Here is a 19574-nt window from a genome sequence, read left to right on the forward strand (position 1 = left end):
CTGGCCTTTCTATCACCAAAGCCCACGTTGACTGTTAACTACACGGTGCTCAGTGGCTAAGTCCTCCATGTGGAACAAAGGAGGAAGGGCCCATGTGGAGAAGCAGTGAGGGGACAAGTGTGCCACTCACCAGTCCCTTCAGAACTTGGCAGAAAGTCTCAATGCCGAGGGAAGGGGCAGGCGGAGAGGCAAAGGTCTACCTTTAGTAGATAAAATATCTACTCATATCTACCCATTGTCTTACATCCCAGAATGGGGGGTGATCTCAAGGAGAAAAAGCACTCAGTGATTTACAAGACACAATAAAGCAGCGTCGTCATGCTTCCATCCCCATAACCTCAAGAGGAAAGTATTGCCTTCTCAGCCGAGTCCTGCAATGGTAAAGGCTCGGCCACTTCCTCCTCACCCGCGCAGGACTGCTGACTTTCTCTCCTTGTGAGCATAACACAGTGGACACAATCATGCTCAAATCAGGATACTCTCCCCCTGCTGCCCCCATCACACTCCCACACAGGTCAGCTCGGGCTGGCTCTCACAAGCCGGAGATGAGCGGACCTCTGCTCGCGACAGAGCAGAGTAACGGTGTGGCATCCAGAGCTCTCGGAGAAAAAGCAAGAAATAGAATGCGAGAGAAATCTGACCACAACAACTCCAAGGGATTAAATAAAAATTCTTATGGCTTTCTGGAATCTCACACTGCATATTCTTGGAAATGAGCACGCCATAGGCAAATGCTAAGAATCTTTTATGATAAAGATACTCGCATTGTAATGTAACTGTTGTTATAGGATTTGACCTGAATGGGAGAAGAAACTAAACAGAGCTTTCTCAAGAGCGGTCTTTGAGGATGGATGGCGCTAAATTCCCAGGGGAAACAGTGGCTCTAATGAAACTTTAAAGACTCCCAACCCTCCCGTAAGGAGTTCTTGTTGGAGAACTAGAGAGACAGGGACAAACACATGTGGACCGTAACAGTGCACTGGCTTCAGAGGCCAAGGGATGAGAGCACAGGTCCCGGCTGTTCCACTAACTGCTGTGTGAACTCGGGGGAAGCCAGTTATGATTTCTGAGCCTTAATGTTCCCATCTATGGAATGGGGATTGAGGAACCCTAACCTAGAATTACCGAGAGGAGAGATGTTTGCAGAAACACCAGCCACAGGCCTTGGCACATAGTAAGTTCTCAATCAACACTAGTCCTTCCTTCTTCTCTCCTGATACCAGCATTTTTTAGACTTTATTTCTTTATTTACTTAGAGGTAGGAGGGGCAGAAGAACGGAAGGGGGGAGAGAATTTGAAGCAGACTCCATGCTGAGCACAGAGCCTGATTCAGGGCGTGGTGTCACGACCCTGAGATCATGACCTGAGCCTGAAATCAAGAGGCTCTTCACTGACTGAGCCACCTGGGCCCTGATAGCAGCATTTTTCATGCAATTTTCTAACCATAATAAAAAAAAATGTTTTAATTGCCTCAGTGGAAAATACTGTGTCTTCTGGTCCATGAGGTATGGTGGGAAGATTCCTGGAAGTTCTACTTCTGCTACTTACAAGTCAGAGCATCTCTGGGCCTGCCTCCTGGGCTGCCTCCTACACTCCGCCACCAGGACGGTAACAAGAATGGAAAGAGACAATGTATGCGAAAGCACTCAGAAAACCCTGACGTGCTCTACAGAGGAAAGACCATGCCGCCATGTTAGCACAGTTCACAGAGAGTTGTCTGTGTCATTCTGCCTATGGGGACCCCAGACTGTGGAGATCCGGCCCACGTGTGAGCCAACACCACAGAAAACCAACCCTGGAAGGAAAGAGATGAGCCAGCTGCAGAGGTGGGGCTGGGAAATTCGGCAAACAATCCAACTTCAGCTCTCCAATCAGATGGAAACAAAGGGTAAGCTCGTCGGCAGAACTGTTTGGGTCCTTTCTGAAACTTACGTTGTTGTGAAGGGTTCTAGAGCAAGGGGACTACGTGGAGAGAACAGGGAATCCATCGGGGTTCACTTCTTGGTAGTCAAGGAAGGAAGACATGAGAGACTGCAGGGAGAAGTATTCCAGAGGCCGGAGAGGTAGACAGCACAGCAGAACAAGTCCATGATTCTTTCAGAATAAAGTCACGATCAGAATCATCATCCAGGCCAACTGGTCCCCCCATCTTTGGTTCTATTATCATCCACACAAATCGCAACGATAGTTACCGTCATTATTAGCGACTGCCATTTCTGAACACTGACCATTTACTGGGCACTGGGCTAAGAGCTGTATCTGCCTCTGGTCACTTCATCTTCCCCACATCCCCTCTGCAAAGAGGGCCCCATTATGGCACCCATTTTGCAGATTGGCAAATAGAGATTCCAATTATCCACTTGGAAAATCCTCCTTAAGAATCCTTAATCCAAAAATCTTGAAGATCAAAGAAAGGATCTGAAGGTCAAGGAGATTCCAGTCTCTCAGACAGGCTCTCCCTTGCTGTGTATGAATCAAAACTTCTCTTTCTCATGCTCAATAAAGCACAGAGAACACCAAAGCAGCCAAGAGAAGATGGGTCCGTCGCTCATAAACCTTGAAGATGGACACAACAGCCCTCGTCCCCAGCCTCCTTCGTGACGGACAACTTGGCCTTAACATCACTGGTTCCTTTTCTGGCCTGAGGAGGAAGCTGGCATGAGTAATGCGAGAGCAGCTTAGAAGTGGGGGACAGCCGAGCCAATCAGAACAATCCGGGCAACCTGACACCAGTACAGTGGGTGATGATTTCACTTCCTGCTTCTTATTCTGTACAGAGGGGACAAGAAAAGCCTTCTCAGCCATCACCCTAAAAAAAAAAAAAAAACAAAAAAAACGAAAAAGCCGCCAAGCCAGGGTTTGGCAATTAGTGTTGGAGTAAGTGATCATCTTGTGATTGCTCAGCTGGGGCCTGAAGACTCGTAACCGCATTTAGAGGACAGAAATAGAAGAGGCTGAGAGAGAGCAGAGAAACCTGGCCCATTTGCCAGGAGAAAGATGTCCTGACGCTGCCGGGAAATTCACTCTGTTGGGATTGGGGGCGTGTCTTCGTTAAGCGGGAGAAGTTCATAAATAAACCCATCGATGAAGCCAGTGCTTACCCCTTGACCTCTTCGCTCCTCTGTGACCCTCAGGCTCCCCTGGAAACCCCACGGAGCCTAGGGGAGCCCCTGGACAGGTGCTGAATTTCTCCTTCCAAGCTGAGCATCCTAATGGCCCCTGATGTACAACCAGGCCCAAACTGGGGGTAGATGGATAGTAAACCGTCCTTCTTGCCAACAGCAGCTACTTTGGCAAAAGCTGGCCCATGCTTCCGGGAGAAGACAGAGCCCGAGGTCACGGGCAAGTTCACAGTCATCAACAGAACTACTCCAACCAGACCCCCCTCGGCCCCCTAAACCTTGAGAATCTCGCAAAGCCCCATCAACCTGTCACTGCCACCAGCCCCCAGACCCTGGATCAATCCCAAGGAGATGTGGGTCACAGCCTTCTTCTAGGACTTCAAGGGTAAGTCAAGGGAATGTTCCAGGACATTCCATTTCAGAAACACCTGAAACCCAAGATGTATCCCTGCTCCCACTTTTGCGACCCAAAGAAACATGACGGATCTCAAAGTCCCCTGGACTTCCCCAAGAGCTGCGGGTGACACAGTGCCTTGTAAGCCTCTAGGTCACAAGCACCCAGCCACTGTCCTTGAGCAAAGGGGACAGAGCTTCTCCCATCTGACAGCTTCTCTCCCCCATGACCCTAGCCCACAAACTGGCCTTCCATGTGTCCTATTCTGCCCACGCAGCCGTTTCATTTGGCCCATGGGGTTGAAGGGTTTTGTTTTACATTGCCAAGCATTTAAAACTTGAGGGGTTTCCCCAGACCTTTAGCTCTTCTTGAAAGAACAGTAAGTCTGGCAGCACGAGGCCCCACATCCACCTAGCAGTGATCAGCTGGCTGCCCCTTCCGCAGGGGACATGTGGTCCCCAGACTCCACTGTCCCCACCTGACGGGCCAAGGGCACTTAGCTCTGTGAACTCCGTATGAGTCAGCATGAAAAGAAAGACTCTTCAGAGGTCAGAAGAGTCTTCCCCCGGGGTATTTTACATTGAAATTCAAATCCCCCCATAAAATAAACACCTGGAACATCTGGTCCAAGGCCCTCCTCTGGTCCCAGCCACGCCTCCCGCTGCAGAGAACACACACCTGGACACACTCACCACAGACGCTCGCCTTGCGGAGATGGGGGCGACCGCTGCATGACACAGTTGGGAGGGAGGACTGAAGCGGAGACTTCGGGCCCTGGGCGAAGGCCTTATGGCGTGTGCCATTTCCAGACGGAGGAAAGGAGGTGTAGCACAAAGAAGGGTGGCCATACTGATAAATGCACACACACGCACACACACAAACCCACACACACACCAAGCACTGAGCCTGAGAGCACACAGAGAACAGCGGGTGAGGCCAGGACCCGTAAAAAGAACCACTCCTCCCACCACAGTCCTCCAGAAGGCCCTTCTCTCTCGCCCTCCCCTGCCGCTACTTTCTGAGAGCTTTCCTAGGGGTCTCCACGTCTTCACAGGAGAGGCCCATCCAGCGGGCTGTCCTTCCGACGGCGAAGGCCGAGTGCCTCAGCCAGTACAACGGTCACACGGACAGAGGAAAGACTCACCAGTACATCATTGCTCCATTTTTTCACCCCAAATACAACAGACCTCCTCTCCTTCCCCACCTGGTCCCTGCAGAATCTCTCCTCTCTCAGGGAAGGTGCCCAGTGGATGTCCAAGATGGCCACCATCCTGGAAGAAGGGGTGACCAGAAAGCAAGCACAGCGGGTTGACGTTCCCCTGACCAGCTCCCCCGGCTTCCTCTCAAGCCCACATTCTCCCCAGGACATGGCCGTCCTCCCACTGAACCTCACGGTCCTCATGGAGAGCAAGGCCTGGAGAGAAAGCAGCGAGCTCATGTGAGTCTGCCCCACAGGTGCTACCCTGAAGAGGCCCCTCCGCCATCAGACATGGAAGGGAGGGGATGGGGGTAGGGGAGAGATGTGCAGACAAGAATCCTACCCGGAGCCATGTGGCCTGGAATCTGTCCCAAACAAATCTGTGTGACCTCAGGTAAAGGGGTCTCCATTCTCAGACCCGCTCTCCAATGAACCCAGAACCTACTCAGACATGGCACTTGGTCCGGCCCAGCCTTCCCTCTTCTGCCAACTGTACCCAACAAACAGCGGCACATAGACACACACTTTGGGACCCAAAAATGGTCTCAGAGGTGTAGCATTCACATCCTGGATGAGAGGGATTTCTCACCACTAACATTCCCATAAAATCGCGAATGAAAAGTGAACAACTCTGGGAGTCAGGAGGCTCTAAGCCCTGGTTTAGGCTCATCCTTCTGACAGGAACCCTAGAGATGCTCAAATCCCAAACACTCATTTTTAAGAGGCAAAGTCTGAGGCCCCGGCACACAGTGATGAAGCCAGGCCTAGACCCCAGGTGGCCAGCTGGCTCCACTGCCCAGCGCCCTCCCTGCTGTGTGCCCCCCCCACCCTCTCCCTGAAGCCCAGGACCCAGGTCTACTCACATGTAGCGCAAGTGGGGGTTCTTGGCAAAGGCTCTGGGCTGGATGCTCCGAAGTCCTGAGTTCTTGATGGTCCTGGAGAGAGAGAGAGAAACAGGGTCAGCAGGGCTTCCGGAGCTGAGGGACATCTGCTCTGGGTTGAGGCTCACAGGAGGTCATGGGCCGCCAGCTGGGCCGGTGAACTGAACGCAGTTCCCCATCATCAGCATTGCAGGGTGTCCCCCAGACGGCATCTGGGCTCACCCCCAATGGGGACCTGGGTGAGGGTTTGGGATGAGCTGGCAGCTGTCCTCTCCCCATCCTGGCAACAGGGCTCCTGCTCAAGAATCGGGCCCAGCGGCTACAGGGCTGCAGCCTCCACTCCCTTCCCTACCCTAAGCCCCCCACAACCACTAGCGCTGAAATCCCAAAGGAGGAGGAGTGGGCTGGGGGATTTTGCAGGCTACGGGGACCATTCGTCAACCAGGAGTCTGAGGTGAGATCACTAGCCAAGAGGCCTGGGTTCGGGTCCTGCCCCGAATCCCTAACTACAGGTGGGACCACACAGCCCTCCAGTCTTCTGGGCTGAGGGGAAATGAGGGAGAGTGAGGGGGTGGCCTTTGAAGCCCCGGGCAGTCCCTAAGTGGGTGGTACTGGCTCGATTAAAAAAGGAATGGAGGAGGGAAGTGCCCAGGGCAGTCCAGGGACAGCGGGCGCCCCCCACCCACCACCTGTGGCCCCTCCCGTGGCCGGGTGCACTCACAGCTTTTGGAGGCCGGTGTAGAGCTCCATGTCCACAGCATTCAGCGTGTGCAAACCTCGCCAGTTCTCTATGTGTCTGCAGGGGAGGAGGAAAGACAGGGTTCAGGTCGGCCAGGGTCCACAGGAAAGGTACTGTCTCTAGAGCCAGAGACCTGGGCTCGAATCCTGGATCACCCACGTGCAAGCCAGGCCTTCTGCCACATGGCCAAGTGTCCCCAAGCCTCTGTTTCTCCCTCCACAAGGGGCCTCATGTACCACCCACCTGGGGCAATCGGCATGAGACCCAGAGCACCTGGCCCGGGGACCACATTTAATGTCCCCTCTCTGCTCCAGAAAGCTCTCCTTTTTAAAGACTCGAAACCCAGCTTCCCCTTTGGTCTTCACAACTCAGCTTCCTTCCACTCGCTCTTGTTTTCCTTTTGGGGACTTCCTAAGGACAGCTCATTTTCTCAGCAGTCCAGGAAGGCAACACAAATGATGTGGGTTTGAAAAGGGAGAGCGGGAGGGTAGCTTGACGGTGGCTATAGTTTTTGAGTGAAAAAGCTCAGAAGGAGCACACACCCACTTCAGGGGCCCCCAGGGTCCAGACACTGACCGCCTGGTTCCGGTGGCCACAGCCCAACCCGCCTGGAGTTCAAGAACACAGATAGCTTGATTGGGCAGATCCAAGTCCAGAAAGGAGGGGACTGGCTGGGGACCAGAGAGGCACTACGGTGTCACAGAAGCAAGGTGAGACCTAGGATCCCAGCTCCGGCTTCAACTCTGGGACCCAAAAACCAGAGGCTTTGAGCGAGAGCTCTGACCTCTCTGGGCCCCTTGTGTCTTCATTTGCAAAGGGAAAGGGTTTCACTAGATCAGCAGCTTCTCTCCTTCCCGTTACAAGGTCTCCGTTTAGAGCTTTCTCCCAAGACACCTCCTGCTTAAGGAGGCTGGTGTTGAGCAGGGACACTATACACTTATTAAGTAATAATTAATTTCTCTTCTAGGATTTATTGATCGAAAATATAAATCACCATTCACCAGAGCTTTTTATCAACAGATATAAACCAGCACTAACTCTCCCAGTGGATAATCAGGTCTGGCCCTGAGCAAAGGAACTCAAAAGTTCTATAAGCAGAAGAGCTGGCTTGTCCTAGGTTTGATTACTGCTCTTTTTTTTTTTTTTTTTTTTTTTTTGGATATTGACAAAATGCCAGAAACAAACAACCTCCATTATAGCTCTTAGGGTCCCCAGGTTGATAACTATCCGGCCACTGATCTGTTAAGGCCCTTCCCAACTCCAGAGCTGTGTGAGACGTTACCACTCCTCCCCATCTCTATCCCACAGAGCTCCCAGGGGCCTCAGGAGAAGGCCCTCTGCTGCCCACCATGCCCTCCCGGGACCCGACACTCCCATCATCGGTGGTCACTCTCCACGGATGTCAAAGTACCCTCTTCAGTCATCCTGCCACGCAGCCATCCGAGGCACACTGAGGCCAGAAAAGCAGCAGCTGCCTTCCCCAGACACCCCCTCCTTGGCCCCACCACACCTGTGGCTCTTCCATCTGACACCGAGGGAAGCCAGAGCCAGGAAGGCCGCGGGCTGGTGGTGGCCAGGGCCCCTGGAAGCATTTCAAAGCAACACAGTGACAAGGTACGCGGAGAACCCATTTTGTTCTACATTCTCTCGGGCCCCCCGCTGAGCAGCCAGACACACTGGCATCTGCTGGGGACAGGGACCAGGTGGCCAGGTCGGGACTGAATTCCAAGACCAAAGTCTTCTCCCTGGAAGCCTCTCAGCCCCAGGGCGGTTTGCTCGGTCTGGTCCTGCCAGGGCAGGGCCCCTGGCACCACGTCAGGTGACAAGGAATACCAGGAGGAGTAAAATGACCTGCGCCAGTGCCCCCCACGTGTGTTCACTGGGCCAGCGGTCCAGGCAAACCACCAAGTGAATGACGCTATCCTACAGACGACCATGCATTCCCAGGAGCCCGGCCCCAGACTAGGATCTGCTTCCGACAAGCAGCCGTCGATCAGTTGTTTAAGTAAATGAAATTGTTTTCCTTCGCCCCCATCAGAAGCCCGTAAACGTGTTTATATTTATGGCCGAGTTGTCAATCATCGGTGTATTGTATCGGTTTACCGTTCTTAGCCCTCGTGTCCTGAGGGCCCCACACCTGCCCGTCCGACGTAGGCTCACTTGGAGACGCAGCGGGACAATGAATGAACTCTTTGGTGCAAAAGGCTCCCTGGTCAAAAGACCCGGGCCCCTGCCTCCGCTGTTGGGTCTGAGGCTCCCCGCAGGGGGGAAGAGCCTTTGCACAGCCGCTGTGCCATGGCGCGGTGAAGAGCCTGGGCTCTCCCGAGCCCAGTCGACAAGCTACATTCTGCAGGCCAAATCCAGTCCACCACCTGTCTTTGTACAGCCTGAGGGCTAAGAATAGTTTGTACATTTAAAAAAAAAAAAATCAAAAGCAGAATCCTAATTTGTGACATGCGAAAATTATATGAAATTCAAATTTCAGTGTTCATATCCATTCAGTGACTGGTCTGTAGCTGCTCTTGTTGGACAAGGACGGAGCTGAGCTTAGGCAGCGCGGCAGAGACCCGCCTTTTATAGAAGAAACTTGCCAGCCGGGCCCCCTCCCCGCCGCCTCCAGCCAGGCTTCCAGGACGCACATCCTGGCCCCGTCGCTACCTTTGTCCACGTGTGACCCCGTCCAGGGGACATCACCTGTCTATGCCTCAGTTTCCTCATCCGTCAGATGGGCTAATAAAATACCCCCCCCCCCAGGGTAAGAGTGACGCGAGACTTGAAAGGCCCCGTTAAAAAGCCCGGACAGAACGGCAGCTCGGGACACATAGTAAGTCCTCAGGGAGCGCGAGCCGGGACGGTTATTTTTAACCCTGTGCTTTGCAGAAACTGAGCAGTCTTTTCTCAGTTTTCGAGCTAAAAATGGCATCGCGGTTCTGCTGGAAGTTGTCATTTCTCAGCAATCATTGATAAAAACTCCATGTGGCAGGCGCGTGGAGGGGCAGTAAGTCTGTCATTCATGACCTCCAGGAAAACTGCTCGAGCAGAAATGAGGAACAGGTTCGGGGAATGCACAGCCGGCAGCCCAGGACGGCTTCTGAGGCGAAGGTGCAGCCTGTCATTTGCTGATGACATCGGCGGGCCACCTGCCAAGTCTGCCGGTGACTCACCGAGCGGTGGCTCGGTACCAGCCCTGGGGGTCAGCTGTGAGATCTCAGTGGGCTGCTGTGTGCTACAGGTCTAAGTGGGGAAGGCAGGCTCTAAAAACATAACAAATGGGATAAATATGACCGTAGGTTTGGTTTGCCTTTGTTCGTGGTGAACAGTAGTTACCTTGACCTCTAGCATGTGGTTTCTCCCTCTATTGAGCTTTTCTGGATGTCGGGGCTGTCTTCCCTGAGCACTTAATGTTGTCACTTCAAAAGCAATCGATGATGATCATTGTTTAGAGGAAGGTTCGGCACGTGAACCCTGTGGGGGGCCGTTGCTGGTCACCCCCGTTCCAGGACCACAGGCTGTGCCGGGAGGAACCCATCTCGCCGTGGGAGAGGAGCTCAGAGCCATGCGGGGAGCTCAGGTCCGTGTGGGGCTGCCAGATTCTACATTCGTCCGCTCGGGCACAGAGCACGGCCCCACGGGGATCTGCACTCTTGTTCTCGGTCTGCGTGCTTTCCTCGGGAACAGGGAGGGGCGGGGGCAGACAGGAGGCTCCCATCCTGACTGAAGCACCCCACCTGAGTCACCTCTCAGACAGCGGCGCTCAGCAGGGGGTCATCCTGCCCCCCAAGGGACACTGGGAAATGTCTGCAGATGTTTTTGGTGCTCACAGCTGGGAGGAAGGGAAGGATGCTGGCATCTCATGGGCAGAGGCCAGGGATGCTCCTAAAAAAATCCACAGGTGCCTAGGACAGACCCCACAACAGACAATAACTGGCCCAGAATGTCCACAGTAGGGAAGCCCTGCCTCATGTAAGGCTTATTATGCCTGAAGATGACTAGTGAAGACTGCATTCCATGGCTTGAAACAGCAACAGTTCTGAAAATGACTGCTTTGGGGGCACCTGGGGTGGGGGGCTCAGTTAGCAAAGCATCTGCCTTTGGCTCAGGTCATAAGCTCCAGGTGCTGGGGTCAAGTCGGCTTTCCCCCTCTCTCTGCCCCTCCCCCCACTCGTGCACATTCTCTCTCTCCTCAAATAAATTATTTTTTAATCTTTTTTTTAAAAAATGACTGCTTTGCAGCAAACCCTAAGAGGCACCAGCCCAAAACCAAAAAACCTGCCTCTATAGGTCCCTGGGTCCAGGTGAGAGGAGAACATCAAAAGCTATCCCAGACCCCCCGACAAGTCAAGGGCATTCCTTGAGAGGAAACGAGGGGCTCTTTGGTGCACTGGACCATGGGCCAAGCCAGGTTACACATCCCAGAAGCAATAATGTTCTCCTCCCGCCCAGCTTGGCTGGAACCCACTGTCAAGAGGCCCCACTGCCACCCCCACCCCCACCCCCACCCCCACTGAGAGTTCCTCTTCCACATGGCTTACTCCTGCTTCGCAACGGGAACTGCCCCATCCAAGGAGTTAACTCTGTGCCCCGTCCCTCCCCTCTGACCACTGCCCTTCCCGGAATCACAACTCTTCACCAAGAGCAAATGTGCCGCACTTTTCCAGAGAGGCGGGAGGAAGGGAGGCTTAATTCACGGCAACGTTGAGCCACCAAGCCAGAGCCTGGCTTCGGGCTACATCTCCGAAAATCTCAGTGGGGTCTAGGTGAGCCTCTGTGGTCAAAGAACACGCCGCTGTCAGGTGGGCCGAGGTGTGCGGGAGCCGAGGGACCCTGCCTGTGCCCAGCGTCTTCGGGAGCAGGAGGAAAACCACCAGAAATGAAGCCACTCGCAGTGACTCCCAACGACAGGACCCGGTCCTGGAATCACAGATCGCTGCTTCCCCACCCATTCCAGGGATGAGCTAGAGCACAAGTGAAATATTAATTAAAACATCCAGGGAAGAGATAAAAATCCTTTGTACTAGAATAAATTCGACTGTGCTTTTGTACCATCGCTTTCTTCCTCCTTCTGTTTGGCTGGAGCCAATATGGAAATGAATTGGCAATCTCCAAGCCTATAAAAATGAGATGGTACAGACTGTGTGGTCCATATTTTAATTAAAAACATGTCATGTGGATATGTTTAAGAGTTGTTTATAACTCCAATATTTAAGTCCTATACATAGAAAACTCTAGAACACTGAGACATCCACCCCCTTCCATCACCAGGGGACTGAAGTTGACGGGAAGGCCCACGAGAAGGGCAAGACAGGTGTCTCCCCTCACCCAACAGAACGTTCCTCGTCGCAGGGACATTCGGCAAGACAGAACATTGGTTGGTGGGACCAGCGAGCATCCTTCCTTCCCTTACCCATGGCTGGCCAGGTCTGCAACCTTTCCTCCCTCCTCCTTTGCTGTGAGATCACCGTCATTTTCGCTCTGACTTCTCACTGCTATTAATGAGCTGTTCTTCATAACCGAATTTTCCAGACAACTAAATTTAAATGCAAAACCTTTGCATGTTCAACTTCCTTGCTAGCTGTTTCTTTTTCCTCCTAAAATGCATTACACACCTCCTTGCCTTTTTAAGCAGAGTAGACAGAACGTGACTTACATGCCTTGATAATCTTGGATCATCATGACCAAGCGAACTAGCCTGCCGAGCTGTATCACCCAGGGACGCCCTCCCAGGCTCCTGAAGCAGGCAGAATGTGCATCCCGACCCAAATGGCCCTCCTCTGATGTGACTCTTAAATTCTAATGGTTATTGTGCCCATTTTCAGCAGCGTCATGGCTCTTCCTGTGCTATCGGGTTGGGGGCCATCAGCCCCCACGGCCTTTCCTCCCTTGCAATGTGCTGCGACCAGGGCGCTCGGTAGCCCCTGCGAGCACAGAGGCTAAAAGCGTGGGTGCCCTGGAGGCAGGCCTACCAGGAGCAGACACCAAGCTCTGGCCCCTGAAAGCTGGATGCCCCTGGGTCAGCTGCTCTCGAAGCTCTCTTGTCCTCAGCGTCCTTACAGGAAATCCAGATGGTATGAGGATTAGAGGAGGCAATGTCTTAGCCCTCGAGTCAGTGCTGACCCATCACACCAGAGTGAGAAATAGCAAATTCCACCATTCTGCTGGAATCGTGGAAGTAAAAGTAAATAGAATCTGATGAAAGATCTAAGAGAACGTAAACATGCACACAAACAGGTAGATATCCATCCTTGTCTTCTTTGTTTCTAATCCCCTTTCTGGGTAATAAAGGTGGAGGGATAAGCAAAGTATTCTTAAATTCTTAGAGGTGTAGTTATAATTCACATTTTCCTGGCCTCAGCATACACCACTAATATTACGATCCATACATCTATTCTTAGAGGCGCATCCTGGCAGGAGGCAGTGGAAACGGGCATTTCTCAGATGTTCCACTCCAACACACAACACAAGAGCTTCAGCTAACACGGCTGTACACAGATGCCCCCTCTCTCCAGACACCTCCCCATCAGACCTGAGGCTCCTATCCCCTTCTCACCTGAACCCCGATTCTAGGACGGAGGCCTGACCTGAAGCACGGAGCTGAGTACCTGCGGAGACTAGCCTGGGATTCCGTTTCTTAACAAATCAGCAGCAGAGCACGCACACGCCGGAGCGCCCGTCTGCGTGCACGCGCACACACGTATACGACGAATGTGGCATGCACTTGACTTCGAAGCCTTGTAGGGCCATAAGGAAATTGATTTGTTATCCAGGCATATTATGTCTAGTGATCCAGACAGAAGCGTTAGCTTTCAATTATCTGATATGTTTAGCATTATATACAAACCGTCTGGGGCAACAGCTCCACGGAACTGAGGCACCGGGGGGGAGGGGGGGGCGCTGGGGAAAAGCCGTACTGGGTCACACCAGCCAAGTCACCCGGCTCTCTCTCCCTTGACAGCTGTCAGGGGGGATCCAAGATGCCTGGGGAGCTGGACCTGCGAGCCTGGGGAGCCTTCTTCGGCTGACAGCCCCGCATGCCAGCACATTAGCACACCAGCTCTCCAAGCAGCTGCACACCAAGGACCACGTAGAACCAGCCCCGCATCTGGGACCCCCGGGACGGCAGAAAGGAACATTCGCATCGTGCAGTGAACAGATGGGAAACGACAGCATCTGTGTCAGCTTCCTGATCAATTCCAAAGCTCATGCCAGGAACAGGGAGCATTTGTGCACACACCTGTGCTCCTCAGGTGCTGAGATGCTCCGTCTGCTAACAGACAAAAGATCAAGGGCACACCCCCCTCTCTACTCTGATAAGAAAAGGCCTGACTCCCAGGAGTGAGATTTCCTCGGGGACTTGGCCAGTTCACAGGGAGCCCGGGCTGTGCTGCTTGGCCCCCTACCTGGGACCAGACCGGCCAGCCCCTCGCCGGTCTAACAGCTGCCCTTCATTTGCACCATGGCTAGGCAGGCAGGTGGGCATGGGCTGGTGACCCCAGCACGCCCACGCGTCAGCACCAGAGCCGTGGCCACCTCTAACCTGCAAGCCACCCCTGCCTCCTCACTGGGCCCCCTGCTGGCACTCTTCCCCATCAAGAGTCTCTACACCTGCCCGCTCAACTCTCCCTTGCTGAAAACCCTCCACCTGCTTCCCACGGTCCTTACAATAAAATCGGGACACTGTGCCAGGGCCCACGAGGTCCTGCACACACTGGCCTCTGGCTGGTCCTATGGCCCCTTCTCTTAACACCTGCTTGTTTTCTGCACCCCCGACACGCTCTCCTGCCTGTCTTTAAACACACCAGACTTATTTCCAACCAGAACTTCATCAAACACTTGGACTGGCTCCTTTTAAGCCCTCAGGGCTCCCTGCAAAGGTCACCTTCTCAGAGACGCCTGCTCTGACCCCTATATGAGCACACACACCCCCACCCTTTCCCTCCAGCTGCTCTCTGGCACAAGCCCCATTCATGTCCTTCACAGCCCTTAATAACCATCTGTAATTGTCTTATTTGATTATTTGATTATGTGTCTGTCGTCAGTGTCTATAGGCAAGAACTATGACGCATGAGAACAGAGATCATATCTGTCTTACTCACCACTCGCTCACCTCCAGAATCACGAAGAAGGGCAGGTACCCCAGGATAAGTGTGTACTTGGGATCCCACACAGGTTGGGGCTAAGCGGCCACCTCCAAGTCCCCCCTCACACCCAAGGCTTTCTATGCTTGGTGCTGGCACGGTCCTCACTCTGGGCCCTTGGAGCAGCCCAGAGGCCTGGTCGGACCCCACGAGCACCTTGAATTTGTTCCCCGAAGAGGGATGTGGCCCAGGGCACCTCATTCAACATCCCAAGCAGGGATGGGTATCCTGGGGACTCACTATGGGGCCCACAAATGGTGATCCCAGAGGTCTGGGGAGGCTCATGGACCAGATCTCAGGTCTGCTGCTGATGCTCAGTGTCAGGAGTGGGGAAGTGGGCGGGGCCTCCTCTTGCTGAACAGAGAAGGAGATGAGACGGGCATGCTACTGGCCCCTGGGCACACCATCTCCATCCTTCCCTTGCCCACGTGACGATGGCTTTCAGCAGATCGGGAGGTCTCGGAGGGCCCGGACCAGAAGCATGCGTGCCCAGTGCCACACAAATGCTCAGTGACATCGGAGGGAATGAATGGATGAACGCACACATTACAGAATGCTCAAGGTGATGGACGGCAGAACTTACCCACCCAGCACCCCATCAGCCTCCCGCAGGGACCTCCCCCCTCCCTCGACCCCTCTCACCTTCTCAAGGACTCATTCATCTTTTTTCTTCCTCTCTTGTCTGGACTCTCACTTTCTCTCTACTAGATTTTCCCCTCAGCATATGGACATGTTCTAGAAAAGCCCCTTTAAAAGGAAAATCTCCTTCCCACCACACCCTCCTCCGGTGACTGACTCATGTCGCGACATCTCTCCGTGGCCCACGTTTTCAAGAGGATCTATCTCCCCCTGCAAGCCTGACTTCCTTCCTCACCTCCCTTGAATTCTCCAACCCAATTAGTCTTCGGTCCTGGCTGCTCTAGGGTAACTGCCTGCCAAGGTCGCCGGTGTTGCCCATCCTGGCAAACTTCCCAGACTGCTCTGCGACCCTGTTACTCCGTCTCTCGGGGGCATTTTACCTGGTTAACCACTCGCTCTTTCTTGAAACATTCTCTTTACGGATTCCTGAACTTGACCGTCTCCTGGGATTCCTTCTACTCCCCTGGCTACTACTTCTCAGTCTCCTCTGCAGGGTCCATATGCTTTGTCTGAACCCTAAATGTCGGTATCTCCCAGGTCTTCCGCTGGGACACCTTTTCCCGGCCACGCCCTGGTGATCTCGCCCACATGCTGGCTCTGAACAACACCTTACACGCCCAGAGCGTCCAAAGCTGTGTCTCCGGTCAGACCTGCCCGCTGAGCTCCGGACAGATCAGTAGGTCCAACACCAGCGCTTGGCTTTCCTCTCCGTCCCAATAAACGGCACCGGTGTCACCCGGGCGTCGAAGCCAAGCTTCAGCACTAAGTGCTCCCTCCCCTCCCGCAATACCCACACCTGAGCTGTCCGTCTCTGTCTCCACAGAGACACCAGCTCTGTCCCCTCCCCACAGCATCACCTGGGCCCAGCCCATCGTGACCTCTCCCAAAAGGCCACTGCCTCCAAGACGGGACCACTGCTGCCACTCTGGCCTGACTGAAAACCGGTCCTTCATTCAGAAGCCGGAATGAATTTTTTATAACATAAATCTAATCACGCCCTCCTCCCTACGGCACCCACCCTCCAAAATCAAGCTTCCAGGAGCTCTTCCCACCCTTATGAAGAACTCCAGCCTCTACCACGGGAGTGAGGTCCCGCATGTCTGGCTCTGGCGTCTCCTGCCTCAGCTCTAACGAACCGACCCTGTTCACCCGGCTTTCGTCTCAATGGCCTCCTTCCCATTCTCCAAAACACCAAGCTCTCCCCCTTCTCTCAGGGCCCTGGCACTTGGTTTTGCCCTTAAAAGCACATGGATTCTCCTTAAATGTCATCTCCTCGGAGAGGCCTCTCCTGACCAAACTAGCCACAGTCATTCTCTATAACCTTCCTCCAGATCAAGTGTTCTCAAAAGCCAAGGGCAGATTCTGTCCCCCAGAGGACATCTGGCCATGACTGAGGGCTTTTTTGATTGTCACGACTGGGAAGGTCTAGTGGGTAGAGGTCAAGGATGTTACTAAAAATCCTACAACACAGGACAGGGACAGCCTCCTCGGAACAAAGAATGATCTGGCCCAAAATGACAACCGTGCCAAGGCTGAGAAATGCTGGTCTAGAGAGTTCCTTTATGCCACTTGGCTCAATCTGTCATTCCCTCATGTACGTGCTGAGTGTCCACAAGACTCGGCCCAGTTCCCTGAACAGAAGAGAAAATTCGAATGAACGAATGAATAAAGGACTTTTCTTCCTCAGGACCTGAGGACCTTGTAGCACGTTGCAAAAACCCTCTAATTACTGAGGTCGTGACGGGACCGGCATTTTCTCCAACCATTTGAAGAGACTAAGGTATAAATAAGTAAGCTATGTCCATGGGGTTGGGGGTATAGGGAGTGGGGGGTGGGTCAGAACTCCATGGCCCCTAAGAGACACTCTCCTCTTGTCTGCAGATGAGAGTCAAACTGCATTGATCATAAAACCTCCAATCCTGACCAGACAAGTCAGCTTTGAACTAGGAAAGAAAGAAGAAGTCTTTGATGAACCGAAGAAACAGCCGGAGGCAGGGAGAGACACGTTGACTTTGACCCTTTCTCCCCAACGGGCCTTGGAGGAGAAAGTCTGAGCGAGAAGGAGAGTCTGGTCCAGGCCAGAGCAGCTGGCTTGAAAGTAATCCAATAGAGCAAACACTTTGCCTAAAATCAGCTGGCCCCAAGGGTCCTGAGAACGCTGCCCTTTGGGTGGCCAATTTCCTTAGGAAAATATGAAATGGCCAGGCCACCCTTTACTGAATTATAAAGCACTTATCACTTCTTTAATAACTACCCACATGGAGGACTTAATTCACTCAATATGGAAGTTATAAAGGCGAACCAGCAAGTGAGCATTGAGCTCAAGTACACTGCATAAAGACTTATGAGGGCAATATTCTCCCCTATTAAAAGGGTAGATTTCCTCACTGCAACTCTGCCTCCAAGTTAATGCGGAAAAGTCGCTCCAAGGCCCGGGGCATTTTCATCCTTCGAGGGTAATTCTAGGTCCCCTGGACAGGAGGGAGTCCTTGACTTTGCAGGAATGATTATCTCCGGACCCGGAGGGTGTCAGAGCTATTTGTCAAGGTGACCATCAGAAAGACGAGATCACACTGGTGGTGCCTCGCGCTCCAGGCACAGCACACCAGAATGTGAGCAAGGCACGGAGCAGAAGAGAGGAGGGCAGGATGGGGCAGAGGGGTGGCCTGGGAAAGGCCTGCAGAGTGGGAGGCTGCGGGAAGGGAGGAGGCACCGTTCAAAACGTCAGCGCTGGAAGGGACACTGGCTTGCAACTGAGCCCAGCAGGGAAGGCATTAACAGCATGAGCCCTTGTAATCTGGAAGCAGACCCGCCCCGGAGTTCCTTAAGGTTCCAGAGGTTTCCATGTAGGGGGCTGGAGAGATGGTCTCCCTCACTCGGTGAAGGAACTCGGCTTTTTCTCCTGTTAATTTTTCTCTTCCTCGCTTTGGCTTGGTGAGCAGTTTCCTTCCCTCCGGCCGTAAGCCGTCTGTTCTTCTCCCCATATCCTCCCTCTCTTGGAAGGCATCTCTCTATTCACATGACTTCAATTACTGCCTAATTAGAGATTATTTCCAGTTCAGCTCTACCCGGGACGCCCCACCTCTCCCCCTCTCCTGTAGTTCCTGTTCCCACCCCACGCATTCCCCTGGGCTCCCCGAGAGCAAGCATGGACAGACAGCTCGTTCTCACCTCCCGGATTCTCCCAAACTACCTCTTCTGAGTCCTCCCTGATTTGAAGCATCGCGGCAGAGCTGCTGCGCACATTTCAAAGGATGTGCAACACCAGGGGCTTGCGATGGCTCACACAGTTGGCTGTGTTTAGAAGGAATCAGTGGATGAGCAGACAGAGCTATGATTGACTAGTGATGTCTGCCATGGGCACAGGACAGGAAGAGACCACGGGAGTGCCATCTATTAAGCACATCCATCTGAGAAACGGCTTGACATCTCTCTCTGGCTCTCGTTCTTTCTTAGATTCAAGACCTGCCAATCCCTCCTCCAAGATATTCCTAGTTAACTCACTTGCCCCATTGGAGAGAGCCTCGTGCCCGGAAAGACATAACCCCCTTATACCAAACTTTTCGGTTTCCAGCCTATGAGCTCTACCTTGCTTGGGGCTCTATATTCTCAATGATGACCTTGAACGTGTCCTTCATAGGCTCAAGGCTAACAACACCCAGTGGCTAATGGATGCCTAGCGCTCCAATCCAAACTTTCTTAAGGAAGGCTTCATGCTGTGGGAAAGCCTATCACCGAAGGAAAGGGTCTATGTAAAGAGCCATGGACACTTTGAGGACAGAAGTCACTCTTCTCTACCTGTGCCCCACCCCTCGCACCACTGAAATGCCTCCCTGAGGCTCCAATCCAGAAGCAGAGAGGAAGGGGACTTGCTGCTAGGACCTGCCCGAGTGGCTTTGAAGACTCTCTCTCCCTTCCTCCCTACACCCGCCCCATCCCGCTGTCATGGAAGACAAAACATAGAGCAGCGTCAGGGAGGTGTGCTGTCGTCAGCAGAGAAGCCCGCCTGTCAGGCCTCAGTTTCTTCATCTATAAAGTCGAGACAGTGATGCCGGTTTCATGGAAGCATCACAAAGATGAACTGAAACAGAGTTTGTAAAAGATCTAGCATGTTGCTTGGGATACCCTAGAGCTAACCCTGTGTTGATTTCCCCTCGAAAAACAAAAGCAGTGTGACATAGTAAGAAATACATTTGGTCTCTGCTCTCCTTTCCTAGCACGTAGCTCCTAAAACCCTTGCAATGTCCAAGGTGGTAAGTGTCTTTCTGTCTGCTAATAAGGTGACCAGTGTTTGGGGGCTCCTGGATAGCCTCAGGCTGGGGGCTGGGAGCCAGGGGAACCAACCATAACCACAGGGTCCAAACGGTCAGCTCCATCCGACTGGAGGCTAACTTCCTCACCAACGGCCAGGATCTCATCAATTACACGCCCATAAAGAAGCCTCCATAGAAATCCCAAACAACAGG

At 53.1% G+C, this 19574-nt stretch overlaps 1 protein-coding gene across 6 annotated transcripts in view; it reads right to left on the minus strand.

Annotated features, from left to right (window-relative positions):
• NTRK3 (neurotrophic receptor tyrosine kinase 3) overlaps nt 1-19574 on the minus strand; it is a 367285-nt gene that overhangs the window by 285321 nt on the left and 62390 nt on the right. For all 6 annotated transcript variants that reach the window (XM_032836989.1, XM_032836991.1, XM_032836990.1 and 3 more), the window contains 2 exons: nt 6317-6391; nt 5578-5649 (listed from right to left, as the gene is read on the minus strand). In XM_032836989.1, coding sequence (XP_032692880.1) covers nt 5578-5649; nt 6317-6391 — 147 coding nt within the window. The remainder of the gene's footprint in view (nt 1-5577; nt 5650-6316; nt 6392-19574) is intronic.

This window comes from Lontra canadensis, unplaced genomic scaffold (assembly GCF_010015895.1).
Source record: "Lontra canadensis isolate GAN:19392208 unplaced genomic scaffold, GSC_riverotter_1.0 scaffold94, whole genome shotgun sequence".
Lineage (NCBI taxonomy): Eukaryota > Metazoa > Chordata > Mammalia > Carnivora > Mustelidae > Lontra > Lontra canadensis.